Source organism: Lathyrus oleraceus, chromosome 3 (genome assembly GCF_024323335.1).
Source record: "Lathyrus oleraceus cultivar Zhongwan6 chromosome 3, CAAS_Psat_ZW6_1.0, whole genome shotgun sequence".
Lineage (NCBI taxonomy): Eukaryota > Viridiplantae > Streptophyta > Magnoliopsida > Fabales > Fabaceae > Lathyrus > Lathyrus oleraceus.
In genome coordinates this window covers 527,715,145-527,731,565 of record NC_066581.1, presented here as the reverse complement: position 1 = coordinate 527,731,565, position 16,421 = coordinate 527,715,145, and the positions used below count along the sequence as shown (strand labels likewise).

The following is a 16,421-nucleotide window of genomic DNA, read 5'->3' as shown; positions in this document are numbered from 1 at the left end:
TGTTTAGTCACTAATGAGAAAAGTGAAGTTCTAATGAGGGGAGTCAGGTCTATGTACAATTGTTACTTATGGTCATCTAAAGAAACTAACTCACTTCCACATGTATGATATCCAAAGAAGACGAAGTTAACCTGTGGCACCACAAACTTGGACACCTACATCTGAAAGGCATGAAAAAGATTGTGTCAAAAGAAACCATCAGAGGTATTCCAAGAATCAAGATTGAAGAAGGTAAAATGTGTGGTGAGTGTCAAATTGGGAAGCAAACCAAGATGTCACGTCCAAAGTTATAACATCAAACTACTTCAAAAGTTATGGAACTTCATATGGACTTAATGGGGCCTATCCAGGTTGAGAGCCTTAGAGGGAAAAGATACACATATGTAGTTGTTGACGATTTTTCAAGATTCGCTTGGGTGAACTTTATCAAATAAAAATCATATGTCTTTGAGGTGTTCAAAGATCTTTTTCAAAGGATTCAAAGAGAGAAGGGAAGTGGAATTGTCAGGATTCGAAGTGACCATGGGAAGGATTTAAAAATAGTAAATTTACTGAATTTTGCTCCTCTAAAGGTATTGATCATGAGTTCTCCTCTCTTATCACCCCTAAGCAAAATGATGTTGCTGAATGCAAGAACATGACTCTACAAGAATCATCTAGACTCATGCTTCATACCAAGCATCTACCCTACCACTTTTGGGCTGAAGCAATGAATACTGCTTGTTATATTTATAATATAGCCACTTTAAGAATTGGTACCTCAACTACACTTTATGAACTAAGGAAAGGAAGAAAGCCTATTATCAAATATTTTTGTGTATTTAGAATCAAATGCTACATTCTGGATGATCGTGAACAAAGAAGAAAGATGGATCCCAAAAGTAATGAAGGAATATTTCTGGGACACTCTACAAACAGCAGAGCCTCTAGAGTTTGTGATTCTAGAACTAAAGTCATGGTGGAATCCATCAAGGTTGTAGTGGATGATAATATCTCAGAAAAAGTGATTGGTGTTGAGGAAGATGTTGGCACATCATCTCAGCAGATTGACACATCTGAAAATAAGGAAGTTATTGAGTTAGACAGTGAATCAGGAGGCATTGAACCAGATAACCACCAAGTCAACAAAGGTCCCTCCATCAGAATTCAGAAAGATCATCCAATAGATCTCATTATTGGAAACCTTAATGAAGGGGTCACCACTAGATCTAGAGATGTGATTTCAAATGCTTGCTTTGTCTCGGAGTTTGAACCTAAAAATGTGAAGGAAGCCTTGACTGATGAATTTTGGATCATGATATGCAATAAGAATTAGGCCAGTTTATAAGAAACGAAGTATGGGGCTTAGTTCTTAGGCCTAAAGGAATGAATGTTATTGGCACAAAATGGATCTACAAGAACAAATTTGATGAAAAAGGGATTGTAACTAGAAACAAGGCCAAACTTGTTGCTCAAGGATACATTTAAATTAAAGGGGTTAATTTTGATGAGACCTTTTCCCATGTTGCTCGCCTTGAGTCAATAAGACTACTGTTAGGACTGGCTCTACTTAAGTTCGAGATATTTCAAATGGATGTGAAAAGTCCCTTCTTAAACGAATACTTGAACGAAGAAGTCTATGTTGAACCACCCAAGGGGTTCATAAATACCAATTCCAGGTCATGTTTACAAACTAAGGAAAGTTCTCTGTGGATTAAAGAAAGCACCTAGGGGCTGGTATGAAAGGCTCACTGAGTACCTTGTTAACAATGGATACAGGAAAGGAGGAACAGAAAAGACACTATTTGTTAAAGAAGAGAATGGTAAACTCATGATAGCTCAAATATATGTTGATGGCATTGTGTTTGGAGGAATGTCGAACCAGATAGTACAACATTTTGTCAGGAAGATACAATTTGAATTTGAAATGAGTCTTGTTGGTGAATTAACATACTTTCTTGGGCTCCAAGTCAAACAAATGGATGGCATTATCTTCATCTCTCAAAGCAAGTACGCCAAGAGCATAGTAAATAAGTTTGGCATGGAAAAGGCTAGTCATAAAAGTACACCTGCACCAACTCACTTGAAACTGACTAAAGATGAAAAAGGTGTAAATTTGGATCAACGTCTATATAGGAGTATGATTGGTAGCCTATTGTATCTTACAGCTAATAGACTTGACATGACATTTGTTGTAGGAGTTTGTGTTAGATATCAGTCTGAACCCAAAATGAGTCATATTATTCAAGTGAAAAGGATCCTGAAGTATATCAATGGAACTAGTGACTATGGAATATTGTATTCTCATAATGCAAACTTCTTGCTTATAGGATACTATGATGCAGATTGAGCCGACAGTGCTGATTATAGATGTTTCTTTTTGGGAAATAATCTTATATCTGTAAGACCCCATTTTGACCCTAAGATCCCTCATGTTATCTCATCATATGCATTAGCATTGGGATCACACCTTGGTAGTATCCTTACCCCTCATTCATTGGGTTTGCATTGGGAGAGATCACCAAGCACTTTTAATTGTATCATAATTTGTTTTTCATTATTTACTAACTAAAGTACCAAAAATATGTCAATATATAGTTTAACTCTTTTGTAGGTAGTGTGTGTGCTCACCTATGTTCTATCAAGCTCACATATAGGGTTTGAGGCCCTCAATGCAAGGAGTTCAATCAAGAAATGGTTCATGTTGGTCTTAGGCATCATATATGGATCTCCATGACCTTCACATTACATTTTGATCAAGAAATCATCAAGAGTTTGGAGTTTGTTTGCCTTGGAAACCCTAATTCATTTGGATATCTTGTGTGACTTCTTCAATAAGTTTCTTCAACATTTGATCAAGTATTTCAAAGGGTACTTCATATTACATCATCCTACACATTTATGATCCTCCATGAGTCCCAAAAGTCAATATAATATCAAGCTACCAAGATGGCTCATGGTGGTTGACCAGAGAAAGTCAACTGGTCAAAACTGGGGTTCCTTAGACCCTATCTCCTACACTTTTTGTCATATGAAAATGATTTCAAGAGAAAGGTTACTCAAAATTACATTAAAAACAACATTCATGTTTAAGTAAAGAGCAAGTTTTGCTTGGAAAGTCATCTTTTATGGTGAAAGATTATAGGTCATTTTGTCTGAACCTTAGTTAGGAGGTCAACTTCTCAAGACCATAACTTGCTCAATTCTTATGATATGAAAGCCATTCAAATTCCATGACCAAATTCTAGATGTCTATATAAACCTTTATGTTTGGAGGGAGTTAAAATTCAACTTGCAAATGCATGTGCCAAGAGGAAACATTATAGGTCATTTTGGGCCTAAACCATTGAACAAGTGATTTTCCTCAACTTCTAAAATGCATAAATCCTTCATGACAAATGCAAATGAGGTCAAGTTTATGACCAAATTGAAGATGCTTGAAAGAGATACAACTTTGATAAAGGAATGTTTTTCATTTTAATTCCATATAAAAAGTTATTCAAGGTGGAAGAAGTGAACATTTAACTTGGGTCTTGGAAATATCAAATATGTTTGATTTCCCAAACTTCCACCTCAAAATTCATCATGAACTAAGCTTCAAATGAAAAAGTGTTCAACATGAAAGCTGTTCCCCTTGATCTCACCTTTCCAAAACGTCCAAGATCATCTCATTTGGCCAAAGAATAAAGGACTTGCGCATGGGTGCAATGTGAGGTACCATTTGGATGATTTTCACTTCCATATTTCAAACACAAATGCATGACCACATGACATGATTTCAGCATGATTCTCACTCATTTTTGGACCTGAATACATCACTTGATGAGCCTATCACACGCTCATGCAATCATGCAAGGTAAATTACTAAATTGGCATTTTTTGGAAGTGTGTGGAAATGAATCTCTTTGGCTATAAATACAACCATCGTTGCTCAGAATTGAGGACCTCATGCCCAAGCTTTGAACCTACAATCCAAACCCTCACCATTAAAGGATAATCGTGAAGGTTTTCATTTGAAAATCGAGCTTCAAATCTCGTTCTATTTTGAGATTGAAACTCCAAGAGTCCATACTGTTTCTTGATCCTAATCACTTCCTACAAGCTTCTGAAACAAAGCCAAGCATAATTGGAATCAAGATCAAGCAAGGTTGAAGCTCCCTCAAAGGTAATTTTTTAGAATTTTCATCTCTTCGATTCTCCCTCAATTCTTCATTATTCTTTTTGATTTTTGGATGGCTGAAGTCCTACCAATGTAGGCAAGAAGATTGAGTTTCTTTGAGGTCAAATCGAAGCAACTCAGTTCATGATCCTCAAAACTCAAATCCCTGTATCTTTTTATATAATTGGAATTGGAGAAAATTGAGGCCAAATTCGAGCTCTTGGGCATTTTTTCTTTGAATCCATGTCCTTGTTTTTTTATTTTAGTGATGTTTGATGGTGGACCAGTCCGGTGAGGTCCACCGGAGAAGAAGACAGGAGCCCTGGCTCCGGTGGTGTGTTGTCATGCCTCTCAGCCATCAGATCTTGTTTAAACGTTTTAATCTCATCCTTTCGTTTTGATTACCACTCCTGCAGTGTGTTTGACTAAGTCTTTGGTGGACTGGACAAGCATGGCCATCAGATCTGCCACCTCAATTAATGAGGGACATCTGATGGCCCCTAATTTTCCATATTTTCTGATTTTCTATTTAATTATGTTATTTTGTTTAATTCATATTAATTTCATTTTTAATCCAAAAAATATGGGACTTTCACCAAAAATCTTTATATATTTTCCTATTTCATTTTCTGAATTAAAATTATTTTTTGGATTAATTTTGATATTTTTCATGAAATAATTTTGTGTGTGTATATTTTTAATTGTTTAAAAATACTTATGACTTTTCAAAAATCATGAAATTTTTTGTCTAAGGTCCTTTGACCTTGTTTGACCTAGGATAAATCTATTGGGCATTTATTTGGTGTTTTGGAGAGGTTTTAGATTTTGACCAAACTAAATTTAATTTAAATGTATTTTTAATTTGTTTTTTATTGATTAAGTGTATTGAAATTATGTTGAGCCAATTTTATTGACTTGTGATGTTTGACTATGTGTTTGGGCCTTGGTCAAGGGTATTTGACTTTTGTTAAGTTAAAATCATTGGATTTAGGGGAATGAATGAATGATTTTAATTTGATAAAATTCCTCCCATGACCAATTTGTGTTTCTCCCATCCCCCTTCCGTCTTCATCTTCAATCCCATTCTTTCCCATCCCTTTCATTGACCAACGAAATCTCAATATTCTAAGGCTAATTGGTTCATCAATAACCTTGTGCTAGATGAACCAATACAAGTATGGATGAGATAGGTCTATCCTTTTGATCTTTTCTTTTAGTGTGTGGTATGTTTTAGGAGTTTGGTCCATTATACCAAATATCTAACATGCATTAGCACCTAAATTTTTATTGCTCGGCCTCAGATAGTTGTGACTTCTACATAAGTCCAATTACGATTGCTTAACATAGAGCTAAATTTGACCCTAAAGACATAGCATTCTAGTAAGTGAGATTGTAAGTCTCCCATTGTTCATGGTATTATGTGGAAACTTGGCCTTTTTTCCTTCCTTTGGAAGATGTCTTGGTTCAAGGATCCATGCTTGCGAATAGATGGTTGAGTGTTCTCGGAAGAATGACTTAATCAATTGAAAAGCAAAACATCACTAACATCTAATCAACTAACATTTGACTTACTTGTATTAATATTGATCTTAAATTCAAGTCATTTACTTTATGAAATTTAAAATTCAAGTCATTTACCATTCATTTGTCATTTACATAGCATTTTAAGTTGTTTATGTTTATGTTATTTTTCACTTTGCTCATTTGAGCCATATATTGTGATTGTATATATTTGTTTGTGTATTTTGTTTGTGTTTGTGGTCTTAGGACCTTAAAATACTTAATAAACAACAAAAAAACCTAAAAAATGTTTGTGTAGACTGTTGGGTTTGATCTGAGCTTTAGACTTAGAATTAGGCAACATTTCTTGACCAAAAGGACTTGGCCAATGCCAACATTTCTGAGACTCAGGTATTGTGATTTCAGCTTTCATCTTATGCAAGTATTGGGATCCACTTGTGTTAATCTGCTACATGGTCTTGATGCAACTGTTATTTTGGCTCATGCTACACCTTATTCTGAGCAAAAATCAAGAAGTATTTCATCTGATACATGAGAAGACTGTCAACTATGGATCTATTTGCTTGGATGTGGTCATATTTATTTGATGCCTTCCTCTTCATATTACTAATTGCTTAATGATTATTGTTTGATTCAAAGTCCAAAAGGAAAGTGGGTTTTCTATATGACATTCTTGTCTGTTGGATTGTATCCCATTGGTCAGATTTTTTCAACTCTTAACTTTTAATTTTATGCTTAGGGTTAGTCTCTTCATCTCCTCCCACTTCTTAAATTTCAAAATCTCTCCCCCTGTTCAAAAAACTTTCTTTGTTTGTGATTTCAAAACTTAGACCTTATTTCAAATTAGAAACTTTGGCCTTATGCCATTGCATTTTTAAAACTCTTTTCTTAAATCAAACTTGTAAATGAATCTAATCATATTGACTAAAAATTTCAAAAGACAAAAAGAACTAACACTCATTCAAACTTTTGGGCCCTTTGTTCCTCTTTTAAACTTAAACTTTTGTTAAAAACAATCTATTCAATTTGACATTGATACCACGAACTACGAGGTTTTGATCCCTGATTCTTATGTTGGTATGTAGGCACAAGTCCGAAGGTCTTGTCAAACACAAAAATATAATTAATGAATTCTTTTCTCATCCCCACACTCTATTTGTTTCAAACATATTTATACCAAAACACATACACACATAAAAAAAGTGTTCCCTAGGAGTACCTAGGACACTTTGGATGCTAACACCTTCCCTATGTGTAACTAACCCCCTTACATGTAATCTCTGGCATTTTATTAGTTTTGATTTGAAAAATTCTTATCTTTGGGTTTTGTTCTTACTTTCCTCTTTTCCTTTGGAAACAATAAAAGCACAGTGGCGACTCTGGTTTTGTTGACGTTAAGTTTATCCATAACTCAATGGTCATGAATTTACCGCTACATAAATTAAGTGGCGACTCTGCTGGAGAGTAATCCTTAGTGGGTTTAGCCTACTTTTTATTTATGTGTACATATTTGTATATTTGATGTTTGTATACTTGTTTGTGTGATATAATCTGCTTGTTGTGTTTGGTGATCTCTGAGTGGTGAGATAAGTTCTAACCCGAACTTAAGTGCAATTAAGAGAGGAGTATGGTATAGTCATGTTCAACTTGTATGGAGTAGTCCTTGAGAAGTTGGCTTGAGACCCGTCTACTCAGTGGAGACCCTTTTGGAGCTATTGATGTCACACAAGTTATTTGTGGTTAGGAACTACTTTCTCTGATTTGGGGTCCGAGAAGCTAAGGAATGTAGAACATTTAACCCAACTTGGCCTATTTAGGACGTAGTGCGGAGACTGTTCAGGTCTAGACTTGATAATAGTTGTTACGGGATATTACACTCAGACGAGTTTCTCTTGAGAATATTATGGGTTGATGAGTCAGTCATCCTAACTTGTAATATCCGATAGATAGAATTAAGACTCTGGGAACTTTTTAGAACATGATCTACATGTTTTTTCCTTAGTACACTCCTTTGGGATGGTTCTTAACCCGACTCCATGCTCGTGACTCACAACAAATCCTTTGATTCTTGGTTGATCCAATCAAGTCTTGTCAATATCAATGGAACTTGGGTGTTGATAAGGTGAAAACCATAATCCACCAAAATGGATGATTGATCTTGAGTATGACTTGATTCATCCTTTGACCTTTGTTTTGTTTGCCTTGTGTGTGATCCCTTATTTGTAATTGTTGCATTCATGCATCCATGCGCATCATGACATTCATCACACACACACACAAAATATTTTCAAGGAACTAAGGTCTTATTTGCAAATATTTTCAGACCATGGACTGTGGATGAAGGAACACTAAGAAGTAAAGTTTTAGATGTTCTGATTTGAAAGAGCTAAGGAAGTTGTCATCCTTTGTATTAGATCCCTTGGACTTCAAGCAACGTCATACGAAGCTTTTATTTGTGCTATCTACTGATATGGTTGAAGGACTCTTGAGTGTGTTGGTTCAGTTTTATGACCCTCTCTACCATTGCTTCACTTTTCCCTTTTATCAGCTTATGCCTATGTTAGAGGAGTATGCCCACCTCTTGGGAATACATGTTGCTGACAAGGTGCCTTTTAGTAGATTGGAGAAGATTCCCAAATCTCATATCATAGCTGAAGCTCTTCATCTGAAGAAGTCTAAGATTGAGGCTCATTAGGTGAAGAAAGGAGGAATGTTTGGATTGACTTATGAGTTTCTCATAGGGAAAGCTACTATCTTTGCTCAGGCCAAGAGTATGGACACTTTTGAAGCCATCTTTGTGTTGCTTATATATGGTTTATCTTTGTTCCCTAACATTGACGGTTTTGTTGATGTTAATGCCATTAGAATCTTCTTGATTAGGAATCATGTGCCTACTCTATTGGGTGATATGTATTTCTATTTGCATTTGACGAATTCTAAAGTTTGTAGGACTATTGTGTGTTGTGTTCCTCTCTTGTACAAGTGGTTTATTTCGCAATTACCTCAGACGCCTGCTTTTGTGGAGAACGAGCAATGTCTATGGTGGTCTCAGAGACTTATGGCTCTCACTAATGATGATATTGTTTTGTATGATTATGCATTTAGTAGTGTGGATATTATTGACAGTTGTGGTGAATTCTCTAATGTTCCCCTCATTGGTACACAAGGAGGAATTAACTACAACCATGCTTTGGCTCGTCGTTAACTTGGGTTCCCTTTAAGAGACAAGCCTAATAACACTCAGTTAGAAGGTATGTTCTATCAAGAGGGTAAAGATCCTCAACATTTAATGTAGAAGATGATACATACTTGACATAATGTGCATAAGAAAGGAAGGTCCGAGCTTGGTCCGTGCAACAATGTAACTTTGGAAGCTTACACTATTTGGGTAAAGAAGAGAGCCTTGGAGTTGAAGATGTCGTATGCTTGTGAGACACCTATGTCTTTGGTTGTGGCTGAGCCAGCAACTCTCCCTAACCAATATGTAGAGGAGTTGGAAGACGCACTCATCAAGATGAAGCAAGAGAGAGATATATGGGAAGAGCGGTTCCATGCTTTGATCCGAAAGCATGAGGAGTTACAGCTTGAGTCAAAGGACAAAGATGCGCTTATTGAACTTTTTGAAGACCGAGCGGTGAAGAGACAAAGAGACCCAGAGGATCCACCTTCCTCTGGTATGCCTCAACCTTATGGTGCTTGGACGAAGATTGTTGATCAGCTTGTCCTTGGGAAGGCTCAGATGAAGACATCTTTCGACTCTGAGATCTGACGCATCTGAAGGAAGTATGCGCCTACAGCCAGATCGTCTGACACTGTTGCTAAGGGATGCTTAGGATAATTAGTTTCATTTTCTCTTATATTTGTACTTAATTTCTGAGATTGTACTCTGTGTAATCCTTCCAAATTTTATGAATAAAATAGATTTTTATGACCAATCAAATTGTTATTATTATTATATGTTTTCAAATGAAACAACATGTTCCTTGAAATTAAAACAATAAAAAACATTGCATTTCATGCATCATTTGCATAGCAGGTTTTCTTCTGCTAGATGTATTATCGGTTATTCTTCTGTGCTTTAGCCAAGCTGACTCACCGATACAACACTCGTGCCAATCGACCCAGAATTATAGAGAATTTGGATCAAGAGAACAGAGAGATGAAGGATGAGATTGCCCGATTGACTTCCATGATGGAGCCTGTTCTTGCTATGCAAATTCAGTCTTCGCCAACTCATGAAACTCCTCTCTGTAAGACCCCAACTTTGACCCTAAGATCCCTCATGCAATTTCATCTTAAGCATTAGCATTGGGATCATGTCTTGGCATCCTCCTTACCCCTTTTCATTGGGTTTGTTTTGGGAGAGATCACCAAGAACTTTGTGATTATATCATACTTGTAATTTATCATTTCACTAACCAAAATACCAAAAATATGTCTTTGTATTTGTCTAACTCTTTTGTAGGAAGAGCATGATCTCATTGATTCATCAAGATCACATCTAGGGTTTGAGACCCTCATGAACAAAGAGCACAACCAAGAATTGATTCAAGAATGGTTATGAACATCATATATGAGTCTCAATGATCTCTGCATGTTATATTGATCAAGTTTTCTTCAAGAGTTTGAGAGTGATTTGCCTTGGAAACCCTAGTTTGACTGGGTATCTTGAGTAACTTCTCTAACAAGCTATCTCACCAATTGATCAAATTTCTCAAGGGACACTTCAAAATTCATCATCTTATACATATATGATCTACCATGAGCCAATAAAGTCAAGAGAATTGGAAGTTATCAAGTTGGTTGATGGTGGTTGGCCAGATGAATTCATCTGATCAAAACTAGGTCTCTCTAGACCCTATCTCCTACAATTTTCACCATATGAAAATGATTCCAAGAGAAAACTTACTCTAAATGACATTCCAAACAACTTTCATGTTGAGGCCTAGAGCTAGTTTTTCTTGGAAAATCATTTTCTATGTTGAAATATTATAGGTCATTTTGTCTAAACCCTAATTTGAAAGTCAACTTCCCAAGGCCATAACTTGCTCAATTTTTATGAGATGAAATATTTCCAAGTTTCACAATCAAATTCAATGTGTCTACTTAAACTGCAATTGGTCCCATATTTTTTGGATTTAAAATGAAAGAGATATGAATTTTTGAAATAAAATGAAATTAAGAAAAAAAATGAATTAAATCAGAAAATGCAAAAAGCCTGGCGCATTAGATCTATTTCATTAAATGACGTGGAAGATCTAGAGGTCCTCATGCGCGCGCTCACCATAGTCCAAGGTCAAATGAGAAACACAAACAATTAAAAAAGGTCATAACATTGGAAGGCCATGATTCAATCTGGAAATCATCATCAACGGCCCAAATTAAATCTGGCAAGGTGGACGGTGGTGTACACCACCGTCTTCTCCGGCGAGCTGGTTAACTCCGGTGACATTTTCAGGTTAAAAAATCTCAACCAAAATGGACGATCCTCATATCATTGGAAATCTGGGGTGATGTACATCACCCCTGTGCCATTGGTTTCTCCTTTAGGCTCTCATAGAAAGAGAAATCAGAGAGAGAAAATCATGGTGTTCAATCTGAACTTGACGGATTCAGGAAATTAAATACACAATTCAATTGCCTCTTATAAGAGGACTTCAGAGGAGCCAACAAACACAAGAAATGAGCAAGATCCAGTGAGATTCGAATTGAAAAAGTTTGAACAACAACCTTTGAAGTGCAGCTCTATGAAGCACGATCCTTCCCAATTCTTGATAGCAGCTTGTTCTTGAGATGAAAAGGAAGTGAGGCTAAGGAATTAGAGTCCAATAATCAACCAAGGAAGTTGAAAATTGAATCTGAAAAATTGAAGTGAAAATGTAAAATTCCTTTTGGTGAGGTTTGGGATTCAGTTCTGCAGCATATAAGGCGCCTTAAGGTTGATCATGAATGAGGTTAAGCACTTGTATTTATAGTGAAGCATGATGCAAGGCATGGAAAATTCATATGCATGTGTGATGAGGGCCTCCATGCATGGGCCTGTACAGGCGCATGGGAGGCCCAAATGCAATTGGAAATGCAAGCTTAACATCAGCAAAATGATTTTGGACATGCAGATATGATGGAATTGGGTTGCGCATGAAGTTTCATCATTGTTTCCGTAAATGCACATAAACTTTCAACTCTTCGAAAATGTACTTTTCCAAATTGAAACATCGCCTTGTGGGTAATGGTTGGAAAGGTCTTGACATGAGGAACAATTGTTATGTTGAACAAAAATCCATTTGGAGTTGGTAAATTAATTAAAATTGATCATAAAGTTCAATGTACAAAACATGCTCATGTGAATTTTGCCAAAATGGACTAACTTCAAGCCCTTCCATTTTAATGATGCAAGCTTCAAATGACAAAACCTTCAACATCAAAGTTGTCTATCGTTTCAAGACACTCAATTTGGACTTAAAGTTTGAATCATTTGGATTTTTGATGAGAAAGTTATGGGCACTTGAAGTTGGACTTTTTCACATTTCAATGACTTTGGTCCAAAGTGACCTATAATGTTTTGTATTATCACATGTACTTATTTTAGGATTATGAAAATTTGTTAAACACAACAAATGAAGTAGACATCTTACAATTTCCAATGCATTTTATCCCACCTAAAAATCATGAAAAATGAATGAGTTATGTCCTTGGGAAGTTGACCTAAAATTAGGGTTTCAGTCAAAATGACCTATAATGTTTTGAAATGAATGATGACCTTCCAAGCTTCAAATCAATTCTTGATGAAAATTATAGTTGTTCATATGGTTCTTAAGAACATTGTTTCTCTTGGGGTCATCTTCATTTTACAAACACATCAAAAGTTAGGTCTCAGTGGATTTCAAAATAGTCAGATGAATTGACTGATCAACTTCTCAAGTCCAAACTTCAAATCTTGATGAATTGATGATTGAGGGCACTCAAATAAGCTCAAATATGAATGAAATGATGAATGAAATAACTTCTCTTGATTGTATTTGATCATGGGTTGAGGTTGCTTCATGAGCAAGGCACAGTTGATGCACATATGAATTAGGGTTTCCTTGGGAAACAATCCTCAAGCCCTTTGGTTTATCTTGATCAAATTGACAAATTGAGATACTTGGGAGGCATATATGATGATTGAGAGCTTTGTGAATTATTGCCATGCTTGCTTTCAACTTCACCTGGCCTTATCAATGAGCATAGGGGCCTCCTAGGAGCCTTGGATCTTATGATTGCTCAAGCTACAAAACAAAAGATGTTAGTGACATATTTTTGTGCTTTTGGTTAGTAAACAAAATAAGAAAAGCAATAATATACAATTCAAGCATGTTTGGTGATCTCAAACCTACTCACACAAGTCCCAACCTTAGGGTTAAGGGGCCAAGATGCTATGATCCTTGAGGAAAATGCAATGTGCAATGTTATGATGCCATGAGGGATCTTAGGGTCAAAATTAGGGTCCTACACTAAGTTTCATGCAATTGCGTAACTACACTAGCACTGGTCCCACTAGGTGTGCCATTTTGTTTACTGTGGAAATTGGTAAACAATCGTTGGTCCTCCCTAAGCCTTAAAACTAAGGGTTACTTGTAGGATTGACCAGTTGATCCTAAGACATGTGCTAATGTAACAGGGTAACTCGTTCAATTCGATGAACTATTAACTTTGTGAGAAACAGCTTCTGACAAAATATTGAACAAGCAAAGGTTTTTCCACATGAAATGATGATGCTATAGACTATTGGTGACTCGCGATCGATAGCACTATAACATTCAAAAGACATACACAACGAACACGCTTTTGGTGAATTCTATTATCGTAATAGAATTAGTGTCGACAGCGTAGACGACAACATAAAAGGATAATTCAAAGGTAAACGAAATTAAAATAAAGTGTTCAATAGGAACAATTGAAAAATAAGGAAGTTGCATTGAAGTAAATGTGGTGATTCACGTACATAGCACTCTTAAAAACTCTTGCTTCCTCGCGCTGGGAATGTGAAGTTTTTTACAAGTGATTTTGGTACAAAGTGAACACCCGGAGTCCTCCGTGGGATCCCTTATTTATAATGAACTAAAGAAACTGTCTACAAGCAAAACTACTCAAAAATAAATGTCTGTAGACAGACGTCGTGCCACACGATCTAAAAACGGCTCCATATCCTTGGCGCTTGTTCTCCTTGTAACTGCTAGTCATTTTGAATTTCAAACTTATCCCACTCAGGTATTTATGTCGACACCATCCCCTATGTGTTTGGTACAATCAAGAATTTCTTAAGTCCCAATCTCCGGTTCAGTCGACAGAACGGATCTCGACCAAACTTGATTCTTCCGTCGATTTCATCTTCTGGTAACTTGTGGTTTTCCCAGCTCTTGCTTATCTTGGGCTCAGCTTTTCTTTCGCACCTCCCCTTGGTGGGGTATAATCCTTAAATCCATAAGGCGCTTTCATTAATTATGCCTTCAACATGCCCTATCAATTTCCTGTGGTAACAGGAAGTTGACTTTCAAATTAGGGTTTAGACAAAATGACCTATATGTTTCAACATAGTAAATGATTTTCCAAGCAAAAATAGCTCTAGGTATCAACATGAAAGTTTTTTGGAATGTCATATCTAGTAATTTTTCTCTTGGAATCATTTTCATAGGGTGAAAATTGTAAGAGATAGGGTCTAGGGGGCCAGTTTTGATCAGATGAATTCATCTGGCCAACCACCATCAACCAACTTGCTAACCTTCAATTCTTTGGACTTTATTGGCTCATGGTAGATCATATATGCATAAGATGATGAGTTTTGAAGTTTCCCTTGAGAAATTTAATCAATTGGTGAGATAGCTTGTTGGAGAAGTTACTCAAGATACCCAGTCAAACTAGGGTTTCCAAGGCAAATCACCCTCAAACTCTTGAAAAAAACTTGATCAATATAACATGTAGGAATCAATATAACTCATATATGATGCTCATAACCATTCTTGGATCAATTCATGGTTGTGCTCTTTGTCATGAGGGTCTTAAACCCTATAGATGAACTTGATGAATCAATGGTGATCATGCCCTACCTACAAAAGAGTTAGGCAAATGCAAAGACATATTTTTGTATTTCGGTGAGTAAAATAATAATATACAAGTATGATACAATCACATAGTGCTTGGTGATCTCTCCCAAAACAAACCCAATGAAAGAGGGGTAAGGAGGATGCCAAGGTATGATCCCAATGCTAATGCTTATGATGAAATTGCATGAGGGATCTTAGGGTCAAAATTGGGGTCTTACAGTACTCATGCAAAGCAAATAGGAGCATTTCATGCCAATGTTTATATGTTACGACCATCTTTTGGATGATCTTCTTGATGTTCTTATTCGCAACTTCAACAGCCTCATTCGTTTTGGGTCTGTAGGAGGAAGAATTATGATGTACAATCTTAAAGTCTTTACAAAGAGCTTCCACCATATTATTATTCAAGCTCGATCCATTATCAGTAATGATCTTGCTTGGCACACCATAACGGCATATGATCTGATTCTTATCTGCATAAATTTGACACTTGTGGCATTTCTTCACAAACTTGCAACAGTCAAATTCCATTAACAGCCAATAGTAACCTACTCTCAACATCTTCTTTGCCATAGAATGTCCATTGGAATGAGTACCAAAGGAATCTTCATGGACTTCAGACATCAATAGGTCTGCTTCATGTCTATCCATGCATTGCACCTCATAGGGGTTGAAATCCTGATTCATGACTTTGCTAGTCAAGGATCTGGTGCATGACTTGTTGTTTGGTGGACATTCACCTAGTTTGATTCCTGGCATTGATATAAGTCGTTGGTTCAGGATGTGGTGGCCCGTATTCGTTTATTTATAAGAAAATATATGTTTTTGCCTATGTTGACTTTTTGGTCAACCAATTGACCAAAGTCAACCATCAACCTCCAAACCTTTAATCATATAATTTATAGTCATTTCAACGGTTTCAAATTAATTCTAGAAGTTGTGAATGGATTTTAAAGGTTCAAATTTAATTTTAATTCAAAATTTGATTCTTGAGATTCAAGTCAACTTTGGAGATTTAGTCTGATTTCGGGAAAACATCTCATCATTTTTCTTTAGCCGACTAATTTTGGAAACATTTGTTTTTATCACAAATTACTTTTGACATTTTTATTTTAGTTAGTAGAATTTTCTTTTAATTTCACTAATGGGCCAAATCCATTCTTTAAGCCCATTTTAACATCTAATCCACTTAACCAACTATCCAAATCCCATATCATATCCATATCAAATCCATTGGTCCAATTAATCCATTTAAGTGTAACCAATCCAAGTCTCCATATCAAATCCATTTTCATAACAATAATCCATTTATATCCACAGTCATATTACAATTAACACCATTAACCCATATTCAGTTTATAAATCACAGTACCATAAGAAAAAAGGAAATAAGAGAAATACAAGGGTGAATACGTGGGTAATATAGGTGCAGTAATTGAAAGTACAATCACAGTACAGGTATAAACGCAAGCAACTTCCAAAAGGCAAACGCAGTACAACGATTCAAACTCAATGAAACGTAGCGCACAAACGAAAGTAATTGGAAAAATATGGTTCAAAACGCGATGCAGCAAAATGCAAAGGCAACATAAGCCAAGCTCCAAACTCTGCGACCCAAGCCACAAGCAGGTACAATAACAGCTACAAAACGAAATCCACTCAGTTGCATACAAGACAAA

The 16,421-nt window shown here is 36.2% G+C and overlaps 1 protein-coding gene across 1 annotated transcript; it reads left to right on the top strand.

The window, feature by feature from the left end:
- Positions 1-1,365: 1,365 nt before the first annotated feature.
- LOC127131979 (uncharacterized mitochondrial protein AtMg00810-like) lies at positions 1,366-2,329 on the top strand. The gene is made up of 2 exons (XM_051060850.1): positions 1,366-1,422; positions 1,700-2,329. Exons 1-2 carry the CDS (start codon positions 1,366-1,368, stop codon positions 2,327-2,329), a joined length of 687 nt encoding a protein of 228 aa, XP_050916807.1.
- The last annotated feature ends 14,092 nt before the right edge of the window (positions 2,330-16,421 follow it).